The sequence below is a fragment of the Saccopteryx leptura genome, chromosome 2 (assembly GCF_036850995.1).
Source record: "Saccopteryx leptura isolate mSacLep1 chromosome 2, mSacLep1_pri_phased_curated, whole genome shotgun sequence".
Lineage (NCBI taxonomy): Eukaryota > Metazoa > Chordata > Mammalia > Chiroptera > Emballonuridae > Saccopteryx > Saccopteryx leptura.
Window position 1 is genome coordinate 310991826 of NC_089504.1, and position 15448 is coordinate 311007273.

Genomic DNA, 15448 nt, shown 5'->3' on the forward strand with positions numbered 1-15448 from the left:
TTTCTTCTGACACCCATCTCCACCACATTGTTCCATGGTGGTTTGTTTTGCTTGTGAGGTTTCTGGCTTCCTAACAGTTGGGGGGTCTTATTGGGTGATACCAACCCAAACCTAATAAGATGTTTTCATTGTTATATTTCTTCCTGATGTGTACTGTTGGTTAGATCAAAGATGAGAAGATTAAGAAAGAGCCCAGAGAAGACGCGAAGATCTTCTTGGATGGAAAGAAGAGTTTTACAGAAGTGAAGTCGCAGAATGGAGAATTCATGACCCACAAACTTAAACACACTGAGAATACTTTCAGGTAAGACACAGTTGACTCATTAACAGTGACTGTGTTTACATGTGGGGGGGGGGGGGGATCAGTCTCCCTATCCTGTGCCTCCAGCCAGAAAAGTGCTAAACAGACAACATACTTTTGTTGTGAGGTCACTGGTCATTGTCTCAGAGGTACACAGTCAGCAGGTCAGGCTATCAGTCGCCAACAGAAAAGACCAGCAATCATTGCTCAGGCAAGATTTAATCTGCTTTTCCCATAATTTAGCAAGGTAGATTATGTTTCGCATCCAAGTTTCTGTTCCTGACCTAGCATGCTCCTGTCAGATCAGTATATTAGGAAAGATTATGACTAAGATGCATATCATTGATTCATTCTCTGTATGGTCAGGCAACTTCATAACAGACCTTTTTCGGCACCATTTTCAAGAATGTTATTTTGTAGCCCTAGCTGGGTAGCCCAGTTGGTTAGAGCATTGTCCTGATACACCAAGGTTGCTGGTCAGGACCCCTACAAGAATCAACCAATGAATGCAAAAATAAGTGAAAAGCCAAATTGATGTTTCTCTCTCTCTCTTTCTCTTCCTCTCTCTTATAAAATCTATCAATAATTTTTTAAAAAATGAAAGAGTGTATTTCATAAAGGTTGTAATTTTGCATAAAACTAGGATTATTCTGTGGCCAAATATCTGGGAAACATCAGGTTAGAGTAAGTAAATCAGATCTCTTTGCCACAGGACGTTGAAAGTACGTGGTGTCAATTTGCATTCGGAATCTCTTAAGAGGGAGGAAGAAGGCATCTGACTGATCCTCCATTTAATAAACCTTTGGAAAAACCCTCTTACATGGCTTCAGCTACCCCCTCCTTACTCCATTATGTTGAAAATCTGGGCAGTTGATTTTAGGACAGAGAGACAACTATATGCAGGTAAATTCTTACCATTAGATACACTGAACACTTAGAGCTCCCAGCAATTTGGTGGAAGGACTCAAGTTGCAGGTGCCTGCCATGGACACCAGGCTACGTGATTCTCTGTGCCTCATTCCAACTCAACACACTGCCTCCAACTGCTGGTACCAGTTTTCATCCTCTCTCATGTCACTGGCTGCTATGCTGGATGTCCTGGCAAAGAGTCTGGGTCCCTATAATGTCCATGTCCAGGCAGCCTTCCCTCGACCCTGTTTTCCTGAACACTAAATAACAAAGTCTCCAAGTAGTTACGGTCCTCACAACAAAGTCTTTGTAACATACAGAAGTAAGTAGAGCTCCTAGGAATGATCATTTCCAGGCCCCCTAATAAGTTAAAATGGATAAACATAATTGTCCCCAAACAATTTTTCTATACAAAAAACGAGCAGAAACCTAGTCACAGTTATCCAATAGAAAGCCTAAATGGCAGAAAGCAGATGTAAAGAATTAAGAGTTTATCAGGAATTCATGGAAAATCTAGAAAGCAAGTTGATTCAGGCAGGTAAGCTGAACCCAAAACTTGTTAACTTAGTGGGTTAATGTTTTAAAACCCTAGAACAGCGTCAAGTTCATGAAAAGTGTTCGATGAAGATTACTAAACCGCACTAGCATTTTATGTTTGGTAGTTTAAAATATGTTTTGTGGGTATGAATAGATTTTTTTGGTTGTTAAAAGAAATAATGCTTTAAAAAAAATCTGTCAGTAGAAAGTTTTGGTTAACAATTAGCCAAGTTGTCAACCAGCTTCAGCCAAAGCTCAAATTAATAATTTACATGTCCATTGTGTGGAAATTTAGAGAGCTGGGTAATCCCAAGGGCAAGGTTGGAGAAAATGCCAACAGATTGAGCACTGAGAGCCCTTCAACGTGACTCTTACTTTCATTTTTCCATGTTTGTGCAGAAAAAAAAATGACAGAAACAAGCTGTCACCGTAAGGTTATTGTTTAGCTGCCAACATATGTCCACTTTAGTTTCCATTAGACGTTGGTGACCACAGATGCAGAGATGCCTGTTTTTGCCCCGTGAAGTGAGGAGCTGGGGAGGAGGAACCTGTTTAGGTTAGCACAGTGCCTACCAGCCCGATGAAAACAAGCTGTGTGTTTAATGGTGAGAGGTCTGCTGTTCATCCTAACACCTCACGAAGCCAAAAATAGCAGAGAGAGAGACTTCTAGAAGAAATTTTCATATTATTGGTGGCACCCGAATGCTGAGAGCATGCCCGCCCATCTGAGCAGAGGTGACAGGGACAAAACTCTTGTTCCTGTTTGGAGCATAACCCCTTTTGTTTGATTTAATTACTGTGCCCTTTGATATTTCTTATAGCTAGATTGTTTCCTCTAAGAGGTGATGTAAACATCTCAATTCAAGGAGCACATTTCTAGGGATCAATTTTACCAAGGGTTTTATAGAAAGTATGAAACAGGGTTTGTTTTGCTTACTGTTTATTTTCTTTATATAAGACTTAAAAGTTGGGGTTTTTTTCTAACCTTAGGAACAATTGTACTCTTTATAAAACATTCAGTAAATAGTAGTACAAAAATAAGTACCTACCACCCAAAGATAACCACTAGTAACATTTTTTCCCCAGGTATTTTCTATGTATATACATTCAAAATAGCCATGCATATATAACACAGCATGTGTTTATGAGTATAATTATAAAGCTACATTTTAAATCGATTGTTGCATTATGCATAACCATGTATCTTAGCTAGCCTTCTACACCAATGAATAGAAGCCTGCAGTTGCTGTTAAGAGTGTTCTACAGGCCCTGGCCAGTTGGCTCAGTGGTAGAGCGTCGGCCTGGCGTGCTAAGTCCCGGGTTCGATTCCCGGCCAGGGCACACAGGAGAAGTGCCCATCTGCTTCTCCACCTCTCCCCCTCTCCTTCCTCTCTGTCTCTCTCTTCCCCTCCCGCAGCCTAGGCTCCATTGGAGCAAGGATGGCCCGGGCGCTGGGGATGGCTCTGTGGCCTCTGCCTCAGGCACTATACTGGCTCTGGTTGCAACAGAGCGACGCCCCAAATGGGCAGAACATCACCCACTGGTGGGCGTGCCGGGTGGATCCCGGTTGGGCACATGCGGGAATCTGTCTGTCTGCCTCCCCGTTTCCAGCTTCAGAAAACAACAACAACAAAAAAAGAGTGTTCTACAGAATGGGAAGTACGATTTCTTTAACCTTCCCTAATGGTGGCATTTTGAATGTCCAAAATGAAGACTGAGTGACATCTAGTGGAAGCTAGAGTTTCTACAGGCACCGGTTCTGCCCGTCCAACTGAACACTAACATGAACACAGAGACAGCAAATGTCTCTGAAGATAGAAAGATCTTAAATTGAGAGATTTCCTCTCTGGAGTCACAAGTTCCCTTTAAGAACTTGAAAAAGTAATATCAGGATTTAAGGGACCGTCTAATCTTGACTGAGTTAAAAATAAGAGTTCCTTTTCAACCATCAAGAACCTAGAATTTTTTTAACTTCAGCTCCTCATAAGAAATAAATTTTACATCTTGACCCAGTGAGTCAGAAAATGGTCATTTGTCTTGCTCTATGCAATATATTCTGATGGTTCCTAGTTTGTTTGTTTGTTTGTTTGTTTGTTTTAATGCTGATTACAATTCACTAAATTGATTTTCTGACCTGCAGTTTGAAAAACATTGTAGGGTGCAGTATACTCAGAACTACCTCAGTATTTTAGAAGCACGAGATGGACACATAAGACAGATATTGTTGTGTCCTCTTGAACTCATTTTCTGTTTTATTCTTCTTGCTCTGCTGCTAGAAGCACCATGCCCGTCTCTATATCGAATAAATGGTACTAGACAGTGGTGATTCATCTGTTGCTTAGACAAAAGCGTTGAACCTGGGCTACCGATGTTCATATCTAGTTAAGAATGCCCTCACTACTTGTTGATTAGTATTTTAATAAATTTCTTTTTTTATAGCGAATTAATAAGCGACTGTAAATAGGCACATTTTCTTTACCCATTCACCCATCAGTGGACACTGAGATTGCTTCCATGTCTCTGCTGTTGTAAATAATATGCAGTGAACATGGGGGTGCAGACATCTTTTGGAGTCTGTGCTTTCTTTTTCTTTAGATAAATGCCCAGAAGAGATATTGTCGGATCATATGGCAGTTCTCTTTTCAATTTTTTGAGGGACCTTCCTGCTATTTAGCATAGTGGGTGCACCATGTCACCGTCCCACCAACAGCGTCTATTGGCCCCATGGTATAGCTGAGGAAGCCCAGGGCCAGGGGCAGAGCAGGGACTGAAATTCAGACTTGGAGACTCCAAGCGGACCCCAGCCTGCGCCTAGGGCTGGCGTAAGGATCTATGGCCTAATGACGCGCAGTGGAGATTTTCTGTGTGGGGTGCAGAACCTGCAGCCCGCATTCCCTCCTTCCGGGAGGGGCTACAAGGCACATGTGTGTCAAATTCTTTTGCCTCCCACCCCCAGCCGACCCGGAGGGAGAGCCAACGAGGCCAAGGAGGCGGAAGGGGGCTCCCAAGTGGAAGCTGGCAAGCGTCTGGAGGAGCTACGCCGCCGCCGCGGGGAAACCGAGAGCGAGGAGTTCGAGAAGCTCAAACAGAAGCAGCAGGAGGCAGCCCAGGAGCTGGAGGAGCTGAAGAAAAAGAGGGAGGAGCGGAGGAAAGTCCTGGAGGAGGAAGAACAGAGGAGGAAGCAGGAGGAAGCAGAGCGAAAAGTCAGGGAGGAGGTAAGCAGCTCATCGGCACCCCGGCTACCCGAGGCCCCGAGTGCGCCACTCTGGTGACCCTTCCGGCCCTGGGAATAACTTCCCCGGTGAAATGCTGCTGCTCTTTGGAGCACAGCCTCTTCCAAATACAGTTTAAGAATAATAAACTTGCTATGTGCTAAACATGGTTCCAAAACCTTTATACATATTAATTTATCCGATTCTCATGAGAACAGGTAGCTTCTCCCCATTTTACAGATGAGGAAACTGAGGCACAGAGAGGTTTATATATATAATTTCCCCAAGGTCCCACTTAATCCATTACCCTGTCCTGTCCCTCAATAAAGAACAGCAGAAGAGGGTGAAAAGGTCTGCAGATTAGTTATAAGAACCAAGAGGCACATGATGGTTGTATTTTTGATATTTAGAGTTTTCATAGGGAAGATTTTTTAAAATAGGACTGGGCTCTTTTAGTAGAAGAGTCTAGATTTTACCAGTCAGAGACAGTTCCTGCTTTGTTCATTACTGTAGACCCAGGAACACAAACACAGTGCCAGGCATGTAGCAGGAACCCAGTAATTATGAGCAGATAAATTTGTTCAGTATTTTAGGACAAAACTAAGAACAACAAATAAAGTTACCAGAAGGCTAATTTTAAAAACTGGGAAGTGCTTAACCACCTACAAGTTACATTGCTACCTTTGACAAGGTGCATTCTTTTCTTTCATCCTGAGGTATAGTATTCTCATTTTATGGACAAAGAAAGGGGAATCCAAGGGTTGGCTGGCTTGTGTGAAGTTAACTGACTAATCAGTGGTAGAATCAGTATTGGGACCCAGCTGCTCCAACTCAACCTGGACGTTTTCCCACTAACCTTAGGGAATAGGGATCTCCCATCATTCAAGAGATACAAAAGGACTTCAGATGCCTTTCGGACTTGGATCCTATACAAACATTCCCTAAACTGTGAAAAGATTGGAAAAATGATTCCAAAATCTCTCACAAGTCCAGCTGTCAGTGAGCCAATGGTCTCTGATTGGGAAGCGGTAGAGATGATAGACCTTTAGCATCAAGCACACCTGGGCTTTTATCCTAACAGCCCCTTGCAAGCCGGGACCTCCGGAACGTTACTGGACTACTCTGAGACTTCTTTTCCTTGTCTGTGAAATACCTACATTCAGGATTGTTGAGGTGATGAAATAGGTCATTGTATTCACAGGGCCTGGTACCGAATGGGCACTCAGGAAGTGGTCGTTATAATCAGTTAACATTATTTAAAGGAGGAGAGTACCAGTGAAGGCAGAATGCATTCTTAGAACTGGGTTGAATTGAAGATTATTTTATCTAACCTCCTACCCATATAACATACACTGGATGGTTTAAAAGCAACAGAAATTATTTCTCAGAGTTCTGGAAGCTGTGAAGCCTGGGAACAAGGCCTGAAGATTCTGTGTCTGGCAAGGGGGACCTTTCCTGGTTCACAGATGGCCATGTTCTGTGTTCCTACAGGGTGGAAGGAGCAAGGGAGCTCTCTGGGGGTCTTCTTTTGAAGGCACTAATCCAGGGGTCGGGAACCTATGGCTCACGAGCCAGATGTGGCTCTTTTGATGGCTGCATCTGGCTCACAGACAAATCTTTAATAAAAAAATAATAACGTTAAAAATATAAAACATTCTCATGTATTACAATCCATTCATTTCCTACCACTCTTGTTCATAGTTGCAGGTGGCTGGAGCCAATCACAGCTGTCCTCCAGGACAACACCAAATTTTTATTGGATAATGTGTAACATACACAGGTTGTTGTATGGCTCTCACGGAATTACATTTTAAAATATGTGGCGTTCATGGCTCTCTCAGCCAATCCCATTCATGAGGGCTCCATTCTTGTAATCTAATGGCCTGTTAATATCATACTGACGGTTGGGATTTCAACCTGTGGATTTTGGGGAGACACAGACATTTCGTCTGTAACACACGGGATTCTTATGAAGCATCTTCCGACAGGTAGATGTAAAGGTCCCTGCCTGAGATCACCCAGTGATAAAGAGTTCACAATCTGAAAATTACACAAGAGAACATAAAGCTATCAAAATCGTTCCCAAAGGGTGTGCAACTTAATCACAGCTCTGGAGGTTTTAACTGAGAGGAACAGGGGAGAATATTTTAGACCAGGAGTGAAGGCACAGAGGGGTTAATGCGACAGATCGTGAAGACCTGTGATTTCACCATTGTGGTGCAATATCTACCTCATTTCAGGCTTGTCAAACCAGCTAAAATAATTTCAATTGAGGTGGGGACAACCATAAAATCACCCCTTGTCCAATTTGGCAAATCTAGTGCCATGGATTTATATAACTTTGCACATAAGTTATCTCATTTGTCTTACAACTCTCCTAGGAACTGGGGAGAAGAGCTATTTATATTGATTGCACATGTTCAGAAATGGAAGGTCAGTGTCAAATGACTTGACAGGATGATGAGAACAGTGATCATCCCACTGAGCACTAGTCTGAGCGTTTTACATGGGCTTCCGCATTCAGTCCTCATCAAAGCCCAGTTCAGTGGATTCGATCATTATCCCCGTTTGACAGAGGCAGAGACTGAGGCACAGAGCAGATCAGTAACATGGTCAAGGTTGCAGTTGGGAAGTGGCCGCAATGGCCGCACTAGAGTGTGAATCAGGCAGTTGGACTCACAAGCTTTTTCCTCTGGCACTTGTGCTCATTTCCCTTACACACTCGTTCCCCTTGGTTTGAACTTCTCACTGATGCCCTTGTTATTTTCTCTCAAGGAAGAGAAGAGGAGGCTAAAGGAAGAGATTGAAAGGCGAAGGGCCGAAGCTGCCGAGAAACGCCAGAAGATGCCAGAAGACGGCTTATCAGATGACAAGAAGCCATTCAAATGTTTCACCCCTAAAGGTTCATCTCTCAAGGTATTTTTTTTATCAGAAATCTTTCTTTAATGCCTCGACTGTAATATCTTAGAAACTTGACTTTTGCCCCTTATTGAGTTATTGATGATTCAAAAACCTTTGCCTCATTTCCCTTTTTTCCTCCTCCTTTCAGCCATTGCAAAGCTTTTCTTTGTTTCAGCATGTGCCAAGGAGAGAAATAAAGTGCAAGAATTGGTATCTGTTATTAAATGCTCAGGTGCACGTTAAGAAAACAGTCGGCCCCACTAACATCTATTAGTATTATTTAACTTGTATTAGGAGTGAAGCATGTTTTCCTAAAACCTTAAGAGTATTTACGAATAGTCCATGCATCCCAGCCTAGTCCACTAACATCTCAGAAACGGGAAGGGACACTCAACCACACCACCTGTGGTAATTGTAGTCTAGTACAGTGGTCCCCAACCATTTTTAGGCCCCGGACCGGTTTAATGTCAGAAAATATTTTCACAGACCGGCCTTTAGGTGGGACAGATAAATGTATCACGTGACCAAGACAAGCATCAAGAGTGAGTCTTAGACAGATGTAACAGAGGGAATCTGGTCATTTTTTAAAAATAAAACATCGTTCAGACTTAAATATAAATAAAACAAAAATAATGTAAGTTATTTATTCTTTCTCTGTGGACCGGTACCAAATGGCCCATGGACCGGTACCGGTCCGTGGCCTGGGGGTTGGGGACCACTGGTCTAATAGACCCCTTGGCCTCCCTGAAGAGGGCAGAAAATGGACCCTTTCAGCACCTCTGCTTTTGCACCTGCAGGTATATGCAAAAAAAATAAAAGAGGGGGGTTCACTGTTTGCTAATACTAGGGGATACATGGTAAAAACTATTTCCAGCCTGGAGCCTGGGAATCATAAGGAGTCAGCGAATATTTGCTGACTTCCAGAGAACATCTGCATTTGAGTGATGCAGTTTTAGTAAAATATAATGTTTGATTTAGTAGCTTTAGGTTTAGCAGAAAGAAGTTCCTAACTGAAAAAAAGAAGAAGAGTGTATTAAAGACTAATGAACTGCCCACTTAATATACACCCATCACAGTTTCTCTGGGCTTATTTCTCACTCAGGCTGATACGAGCGTCATGGGATACCTCAGCCATTACTAATGAGCTGCACCCCAGCCTCGCTCTACCCCCCTTCTCCTCCTTTCGGGGCAAATTAAGTTCAGCAATAGGCTTGCTGGCTCTCAGGTTAGGGAACAGCTCACAGTGCCTCGTTATCTTCCCTATTTGACCCTATTACATACCAAATATATAGGCAAAACATTGTGGAACGTTGTCTTCCTCAGAGAGCATGGCACATCTGTACTCATGTGAACATGTCCTGATGGGTAAGAGCATGTGGGGGTTTTTGGGGGGGGGAATAAATTGTTGCTAAGAGAGTAGATCTTGAAAGTTCTCATCACAAAAAAGAAAAAAGTGTTGTCAGGTGATGGATGTTAACTAGACTGACTGTGGTGATCATTTTGCCATATATTCAGCTATTGAATTATGTTGTAAACCTGAAACAAATATGATGTTGTATGTCAATTAGAGCTTAATAAAAAAATAAGTAGAAAAAAATTATAAGTATGCCAGAAGGCAAATATCTATATCTATCTATCTATCTATCTATCTATCTATATATATATATATATATATATATATATATATATCACCATGGTCTTGAAATGTAATTATTTTGCCATTCCTTTAAATTATTTCAAAGGCATTTTTATTCCATTTCTGTCTAGCCTTTACTCTGCCTCCAGAACTTCATATTTCTGTGCACGCTGTCTCTGTCCGCCGCCAAGCTTCCCTTCATCCCAGACCTCAGTATCAGATACCTTCCATGTAGTTTCCCTCTCTGCTGGAGCCGCTACGCACAGCTCCCTAATACTCTCTGACACTCTTTGGTGCTTTTCCAAACCAGCGTCAGGGAGGATAGTGATATGGGCTGAGAAACACTGTTTATGAGATGAAAATATGAACTGGTTTTTTTTTAATTCCTAGATAGAAGAGCGAGCGGAATTTTTGAATAAGTCTGTGCAAAAAAGGTAAATGTAGTTGATTGTTCAACAACTTGAGACTCATCAGCCATTAGATGTATGGAAAGATTTTCTCTTATGTTTTTATGTATGTGTGTGTGTGTGTGTGTGTTTACTTAACAGTGGTGTCAAATCAACTCATCAAGCGGCGGTTGTCTCCAAGATTGACAGCAGACTGGAGCAATACACCAGTGCCATTGAGGTAAGAGATGTCCTCAGGGTCATGGCCAAACGGAAACCAACTCTGGTTATGTAAATGAGCATAGAAACACTTAGGACAATAAGCAAGTACAATGACCACATTACTGTTAGAACATTCATAATGCTTTATCATACTTTGAAGTGGTTATAGAGAAGAACAATAGTAAAGGTAAATTCTAGAAGGGTTTTAAATAAATTATTGGTCACTGCTTTCAGCCGGATTAGTCTTTAAAGAAGGTGTTATTATTTTAATGAATGGGTTGATTGATACTCAACTATACTATTTATAGGTTAGTATGTATATCTTCTAATATTAATTCCTTTTACAGTAAAATGTGTTGCCATATGTAGTTCAAACAGGTCTCATATAACCTTGGTTAATCCTCTTTCATCTATAAAAACTTTTATTATCAAATAAAAGTAGCAGTATAAGTTAATGTAAAGGTGATTGCCAGCTAGAGGTTATTGAAATTCAAATAGATTATTTTATACTTGAAAGACCATTGTGTTATGCTTTTGTCAATTTCAGTTTCCACCAAATTGACCTAGGGGTGGTACCATATTTAAAAATAATGTACATTTCCAAGTACCAGAGCACTAAGAAGGTAGGAAGCCATTAATCAAGATGGAATCCTGTTTTTTTCTCCCTTGTGGGTACTTAAGTCAATGATTTTAGCCGCCTTCAGTGTCAGAACACCTGCTACAAAGACATTGGATCAGCTTGTCTTGATTTTCTCCTCTTTTTTGTACGGCAGAGTGGAGATAAGTGTAAAATAATCCACCGTTAAATAAATGATGAGGGAATAAGAAAGAGATCTGAGTGATTTATCAAATGAATAATGAGGCCCTCATACTCGAGAGGGGACTTTTCATAAGATTCACTGTCCACTACAATAAAAGACACATGCAGAGTTATTTTCTGTGGTTAAAATTATTACAGCTCTAATAGGGTTAATGCAGCCAAGACTGTGGCTTCAGCCTTTACATAGTCCAGTGATGGTGCCACCACATGCTGACCACCTTGACAACACAGGGCACAGGCCACAGAGCAGGGCCAGGCGAGAAATTGCAGGATTCTGGGCATGCCCACAACTGCTGGCAAACTGTCTCAAATGCACACTTTTCTTCCTTGCACCCATTCTTTCCTCCTTCCAGTATATTCTCCATGCAGTGGTCGCTCAATCTTTCAGTCCTTTAGCACATCCCTGTCTCTGGTCCTTTGCATATGCTGTTCCCGCTGCATGGAATGGTGTGTGTGCCTTCTTTCACTTAGTCACTTGCAAATCTTCCATCCATCTGGGTTTAAATGTCACATCCTCAGAGTAGCCTTCTGTGCTCCCCTAAATCGGTATTATTTCCCTATTGTGTGCTCTCTTGGCATGCTTTATACCACTAATTTATCTTTCATAACACCGTGATGTGAAATAAATATGTGTATAGTTAGTTACGATCTTCTTGTCCTCTGCAGTTTACAGAGCAGACTGTCCTGTGTTGGGGACCACTATATCCCCATACCCTAGCCAGTGCCCTGTACACACATAGGCACTTAAGTATCTGTTAATGAAGTAGACTGTCATTTTAACGATATGTGGCATCCCGATAAAAAAGCATATTTCCTTCTTGAAGGACCCTCTGATCTAGATATCAGGGTTTGTTTTGAGGCATGTATGTCGTCAGAAGGCAGTTTTACAGCAGGAACTGTGACTCATTTTTAGTGAAGGCACTTAACACCATGAGTCTTTTAATTGATACTGTTGAGGAAGACAGTACTTGGCAAGAACAAATTTAGCACTATTCCTAAAGATAATTCACACACTTCAGGGAACGAAAACCGCCAAACCCACAAAGCCGGCAGCCTCGGATCTTCCTGTCCCTGCTGAGGGCGTCCGCAACATCAAGAGCATGTGGGAGAAGGGGAACGTGTTTTCTTCCCCCAGCGCGTCGGGCACACCGAACAAGGTGAGCATCAGGGCTCTGTCTCTTAATTTTGGAGGGCGGATTCTTTTTTGTTTTGTGTGGGTTTTTTATATAATCATACTAGTTAATTATAAAAGCAGTGAAGGAGGTGTGATTCTTTCTTTTGCAACAACTGCAAAAAGCAAGCTCAGAGAGCTAAAGTGTATACTATGCTCTGGTGACAGTACGCTAAATAGAGTGCTTGAAATTGATCATCAGCCTTGGAGTTGGGGGTGGGGTGAGGTGCCAGAGCAAGCCAACCAGATAACATTTGTTAAATATCAAGTTTAAGGTTTATTTGACTCAAAATATCAATTGTAACAATCATTAATTGGTGTTATGAGACGGTTATGTGAAATAACATTTAATCATGTTTTAAGATTGAAGATTTCTTTCCAGGTAAACTCTGTGGGGGTTTTTTTCTTTACTATTGAATGATTGACTCCTTGTAGGAAACTGCTGGCTTGAAGGTGGGGGTTTCCAGCCGCATCAATGAATGGCTAACTAAAACCCCAGATGGAAACAGGTCACCGGCTCCCAAACCTTCTGTAAGTACGTGGCTTCGGGTTTTTCTGAAGTTCTTTGATCTCTCAGCTTCTAGCAGCAGAAGAAAAGAGGCTGTTGGTCTCTGCCTGGGAAAGACAGTGCTCCTGTTCTTTGCTGTCACTGCTGAATAACGAACAGGGAAGGGTTCAGATTTAGAGAGAACAGTCCCAAGCAGTGGCACCATAATTGCCCAGAGGGCAGCAGTGGTTAGCCAAAGGCTGAGACCATTCAGATGGACACTCTTAACCACTCTATGTGTTTAGCTCCTAGTCTATAAATTATAGCCAGGGATTTGAAAATGAAAATGTCCAATAATCTCGGCCACTTTTTTGTCAAAAGCACCCCTAAACTTTATTCCCCAAAGAAAATGTATATCTCAGGCCCATATTGTCGAATTTGCCTAATTTCTGTAACTTAACACAAAAAAATACCATTCTTGGGTAGTGTTGAAGTAATTGCCATAATTTCTTTATCAACACCTCCAAAGCAAAGCTATTTTTAAAAACAGTAAAACTGGAAACTTAAAAAAAAACAAAAACTGGTTATAAGTGTTATTTTTAGACATCTAAAATTTTCTTATTTATGAAGTGTGGCTATCTTACTATAAAAATAGTCTTTTAACCTTTTCATTAAATGTATATGATAATTGCCTTGCATTTATCATTCTAATCATAAACCTTCTTAAGCTCCCTAATGTATATTGGCAAGCTTTCCCTGTTAGGTTGACTTTGATGTCTTTCTTGGTGCCCAAAGAAGCAGAGACTTGATGTTCACAACTACTCCATCCCAGAGGTAGAAGAGAAGCATTGTAAATCCAAGACCTCTGTGCCATTGAGCATTTAATTGCATCCATTGAGTCCATATGTAATCTCCAACGTCACTAAAAGTTTATCACTTTTTCAATTTAAGAAGAAAAAGACTATATTTTCTCACCTTCTTGGCTATAATACCTTACAGTCAATTAATATTCAGCTCAGGATTTTTTACTGAAGGCTCACATGAGGTGTAAAACTAACTTAAACCCAGTTTACAATCGGAAAGTCTTTATATATTGAAATCTTTTCCCCCTTCCCAGTAGATATAGGAAAGGGGGCCAATAACGGGAGTCAGGGGAGGCGAGGGCTTGTACCCACCAGATGTATACTCTTTAATGCCACCCAAGGTGACACACACAGGAGAAGTTACTTTTTAATGGCAATTTGTATAAATTTCGTGGCTCCAGGCCAGTGATGGTTGACCTTTTTTGAATCATGGACCCTTCTGAAACCCTAATGAAATCTAAGGACCTTCTCTCCTAAAACATGCACAGTTCCGGAAATTCACAGACCCACTGAAGAACTCTCAAACTAGAAAAGATAAAGGGAAGAAAGTCTGCTTTTCTCTTTGGTGACTTTGATGCATGGCTGCAGAACGAGGTCACCTCACGTTTATTATATTGGTGGCCTCTTTCATTTCTCTACCCGATTATACTCACACTTGGTCTGGGTCTTGATGACGCATACTCTTTTATTAGAACTTTAATCCTATCCTCGTCTATGTCGTCCTGATGGGAGGGTTAAAAAAAAAAAATTCAGTTATTCGAACAGGTATAACTATGTCCAAGTTTCCACCAAAAGCCCATTCTCTGGGGTTACTGACAGCGTCCTAAAAATGGCAGGACAAAAGTATGGCAGGGGAATTATAAATTAATGCCTGCTCTACCTACCAGTTAATAAGTAATGTGCTAGACCCTCTGCTAGAGGGTAGAAGGAACAGGAGAGAATAGGGCCATTCATACAGGTTGTCGTGATCTCCTTTCCCATGAGCCACTGGAATTTGCGGACTAGGCTGACTGACTTCCTGAAGGAGAGCCAGGTTGGCAGAAAGCGATATGTAATTGCTATTGTAAAGTAAAAGCTAGACTGAGTGCACTTAATAAACTACTTTAAGCTTAGTGCCCATTTCAGGGGTAAGAGATTCAGCACTTGTCAAAGTATGAATGGCAACCTGGCAGCATCTTTGGGAAAGGACGGGACCTGGGCCCAGGCAGACCAGGGGGTCACTCCCAGACATTACAGACCCAGCGGAAAAGAGATGAAATTTTTGAACTGCAGCAAGAGCCAGAAGGGTCCTGCAGATGCATTAAAATTTGTCCGGGGCAAGGTAAGTCCAGGAAGGCAGCTTAGAAAGACAGGTCAAGCCAAGATCTCACTTGGGTCTTGTCAGGGGTCTCACACTGGTGGCCTGCGGCTAAGACCTGAGCTTGGCCCACACCATTGTGCTTTGTTTTTCCTTTTAGAAATTATAATTCGAATACACTTTTGAAGTGTGGAAATGTGTGATCTTGAATTTGTTGATTCCCTCTTTTCCTTATTTTCTTACACCAAGCCTGTCCAGGCTGCTGGTTTCTAGTCTGGCCCTTCATAGCCGGTGTCTGAGTTTGGCACCTTTGGGACCCTGGTCATACTTCCCCTGAGCCCAGGATGATAGAGAATTACCTAAAGACCCCAAAGATGCCTTTTGATTTAGGACCCAAGGTGATTTATTCTCTGTCGCTTGTTTCTATCCCTTGCAGTGTAAGAGTAGAGGGGAAAGCCAGGGTTTGTATTTGCAGCTGCATGGCATGTAGCCCTTAAGAAAAAAAATCAGAGGGAAATTCTTTCACCAAAGTGGTCCTCACCCGACGAAACCTCAAGAAGGAAATCGGTATTTCCTTCGGGAATCAGTGTTCAGTTCTAAAATGCACTGGAGAGAAAATACATCCGCTACCAAGTTGTATAATAATTTCCATATATACTAAGAAGTCAAAGTGCTCAAAATATAGTTTGTCAAATCAATATTGGGA

At 41.7% G+C, this 15448-nt stretch overlaps 1 protein-coding gene and 1 long non-coding RNA gene across 9 annotated transcripts in view; one reads left to right on the forward strand and one right to left on the reverse strand.

Moving 5' to 3' along the window:
* Positions 1–15448, forward strand: part of CALD1 (caldesmon 1) — a 215184-nt gene that overhangs the window by 190541 nt on the left and 9195 nt on the right. For all 7 annotated transcript variants that reach the window (XM_066362748.1, XM_066362746.1, XM_066362750.1 and 4 more), the window contains 7 exons: positions 165–304; positions 4704–4962; positions 7735–7875; positions 9887–9930; positions 10045–10123; positions 11944–12081; positions 12531–12626. In XM_066362748.1, coding sequence (XP_066218845.1) covers positions 165–304; positions 4704–4962; positions 7735–7875; positions 9887–9930; positions 10045–10123; positions 11944–12081; positions 12531–12626 — 897 coding nt within the window. The remainder of the gene's footprint in view (positions 1–164; positions 305–4703; positions 4963–7734; positions 7876–9886; positions 9931–10044; positions 10124–11943; positions 12082–12530; positions 12627–15448) is intronic.
* The window catches only part of LOC136391225 (uncharacterized), a 64321-nt gene continuing 61496 nt past the window's right edge, over positions 12624–15448 (reverse strand). For both annotated transcript variants that reach the window (XR_010748828.1, XR_010748829.1), the window contains 2 exons: positions 14099–14167; positions 12624–12747 (listed from right to left, as the gene is read on the reverse strand). This is a non-coding gene — a long non-coding RNA (uncharacterized lncRNA). The remainder of the gene's footprint in view (positions 12748–14098; positions 14168–15448) is intronic.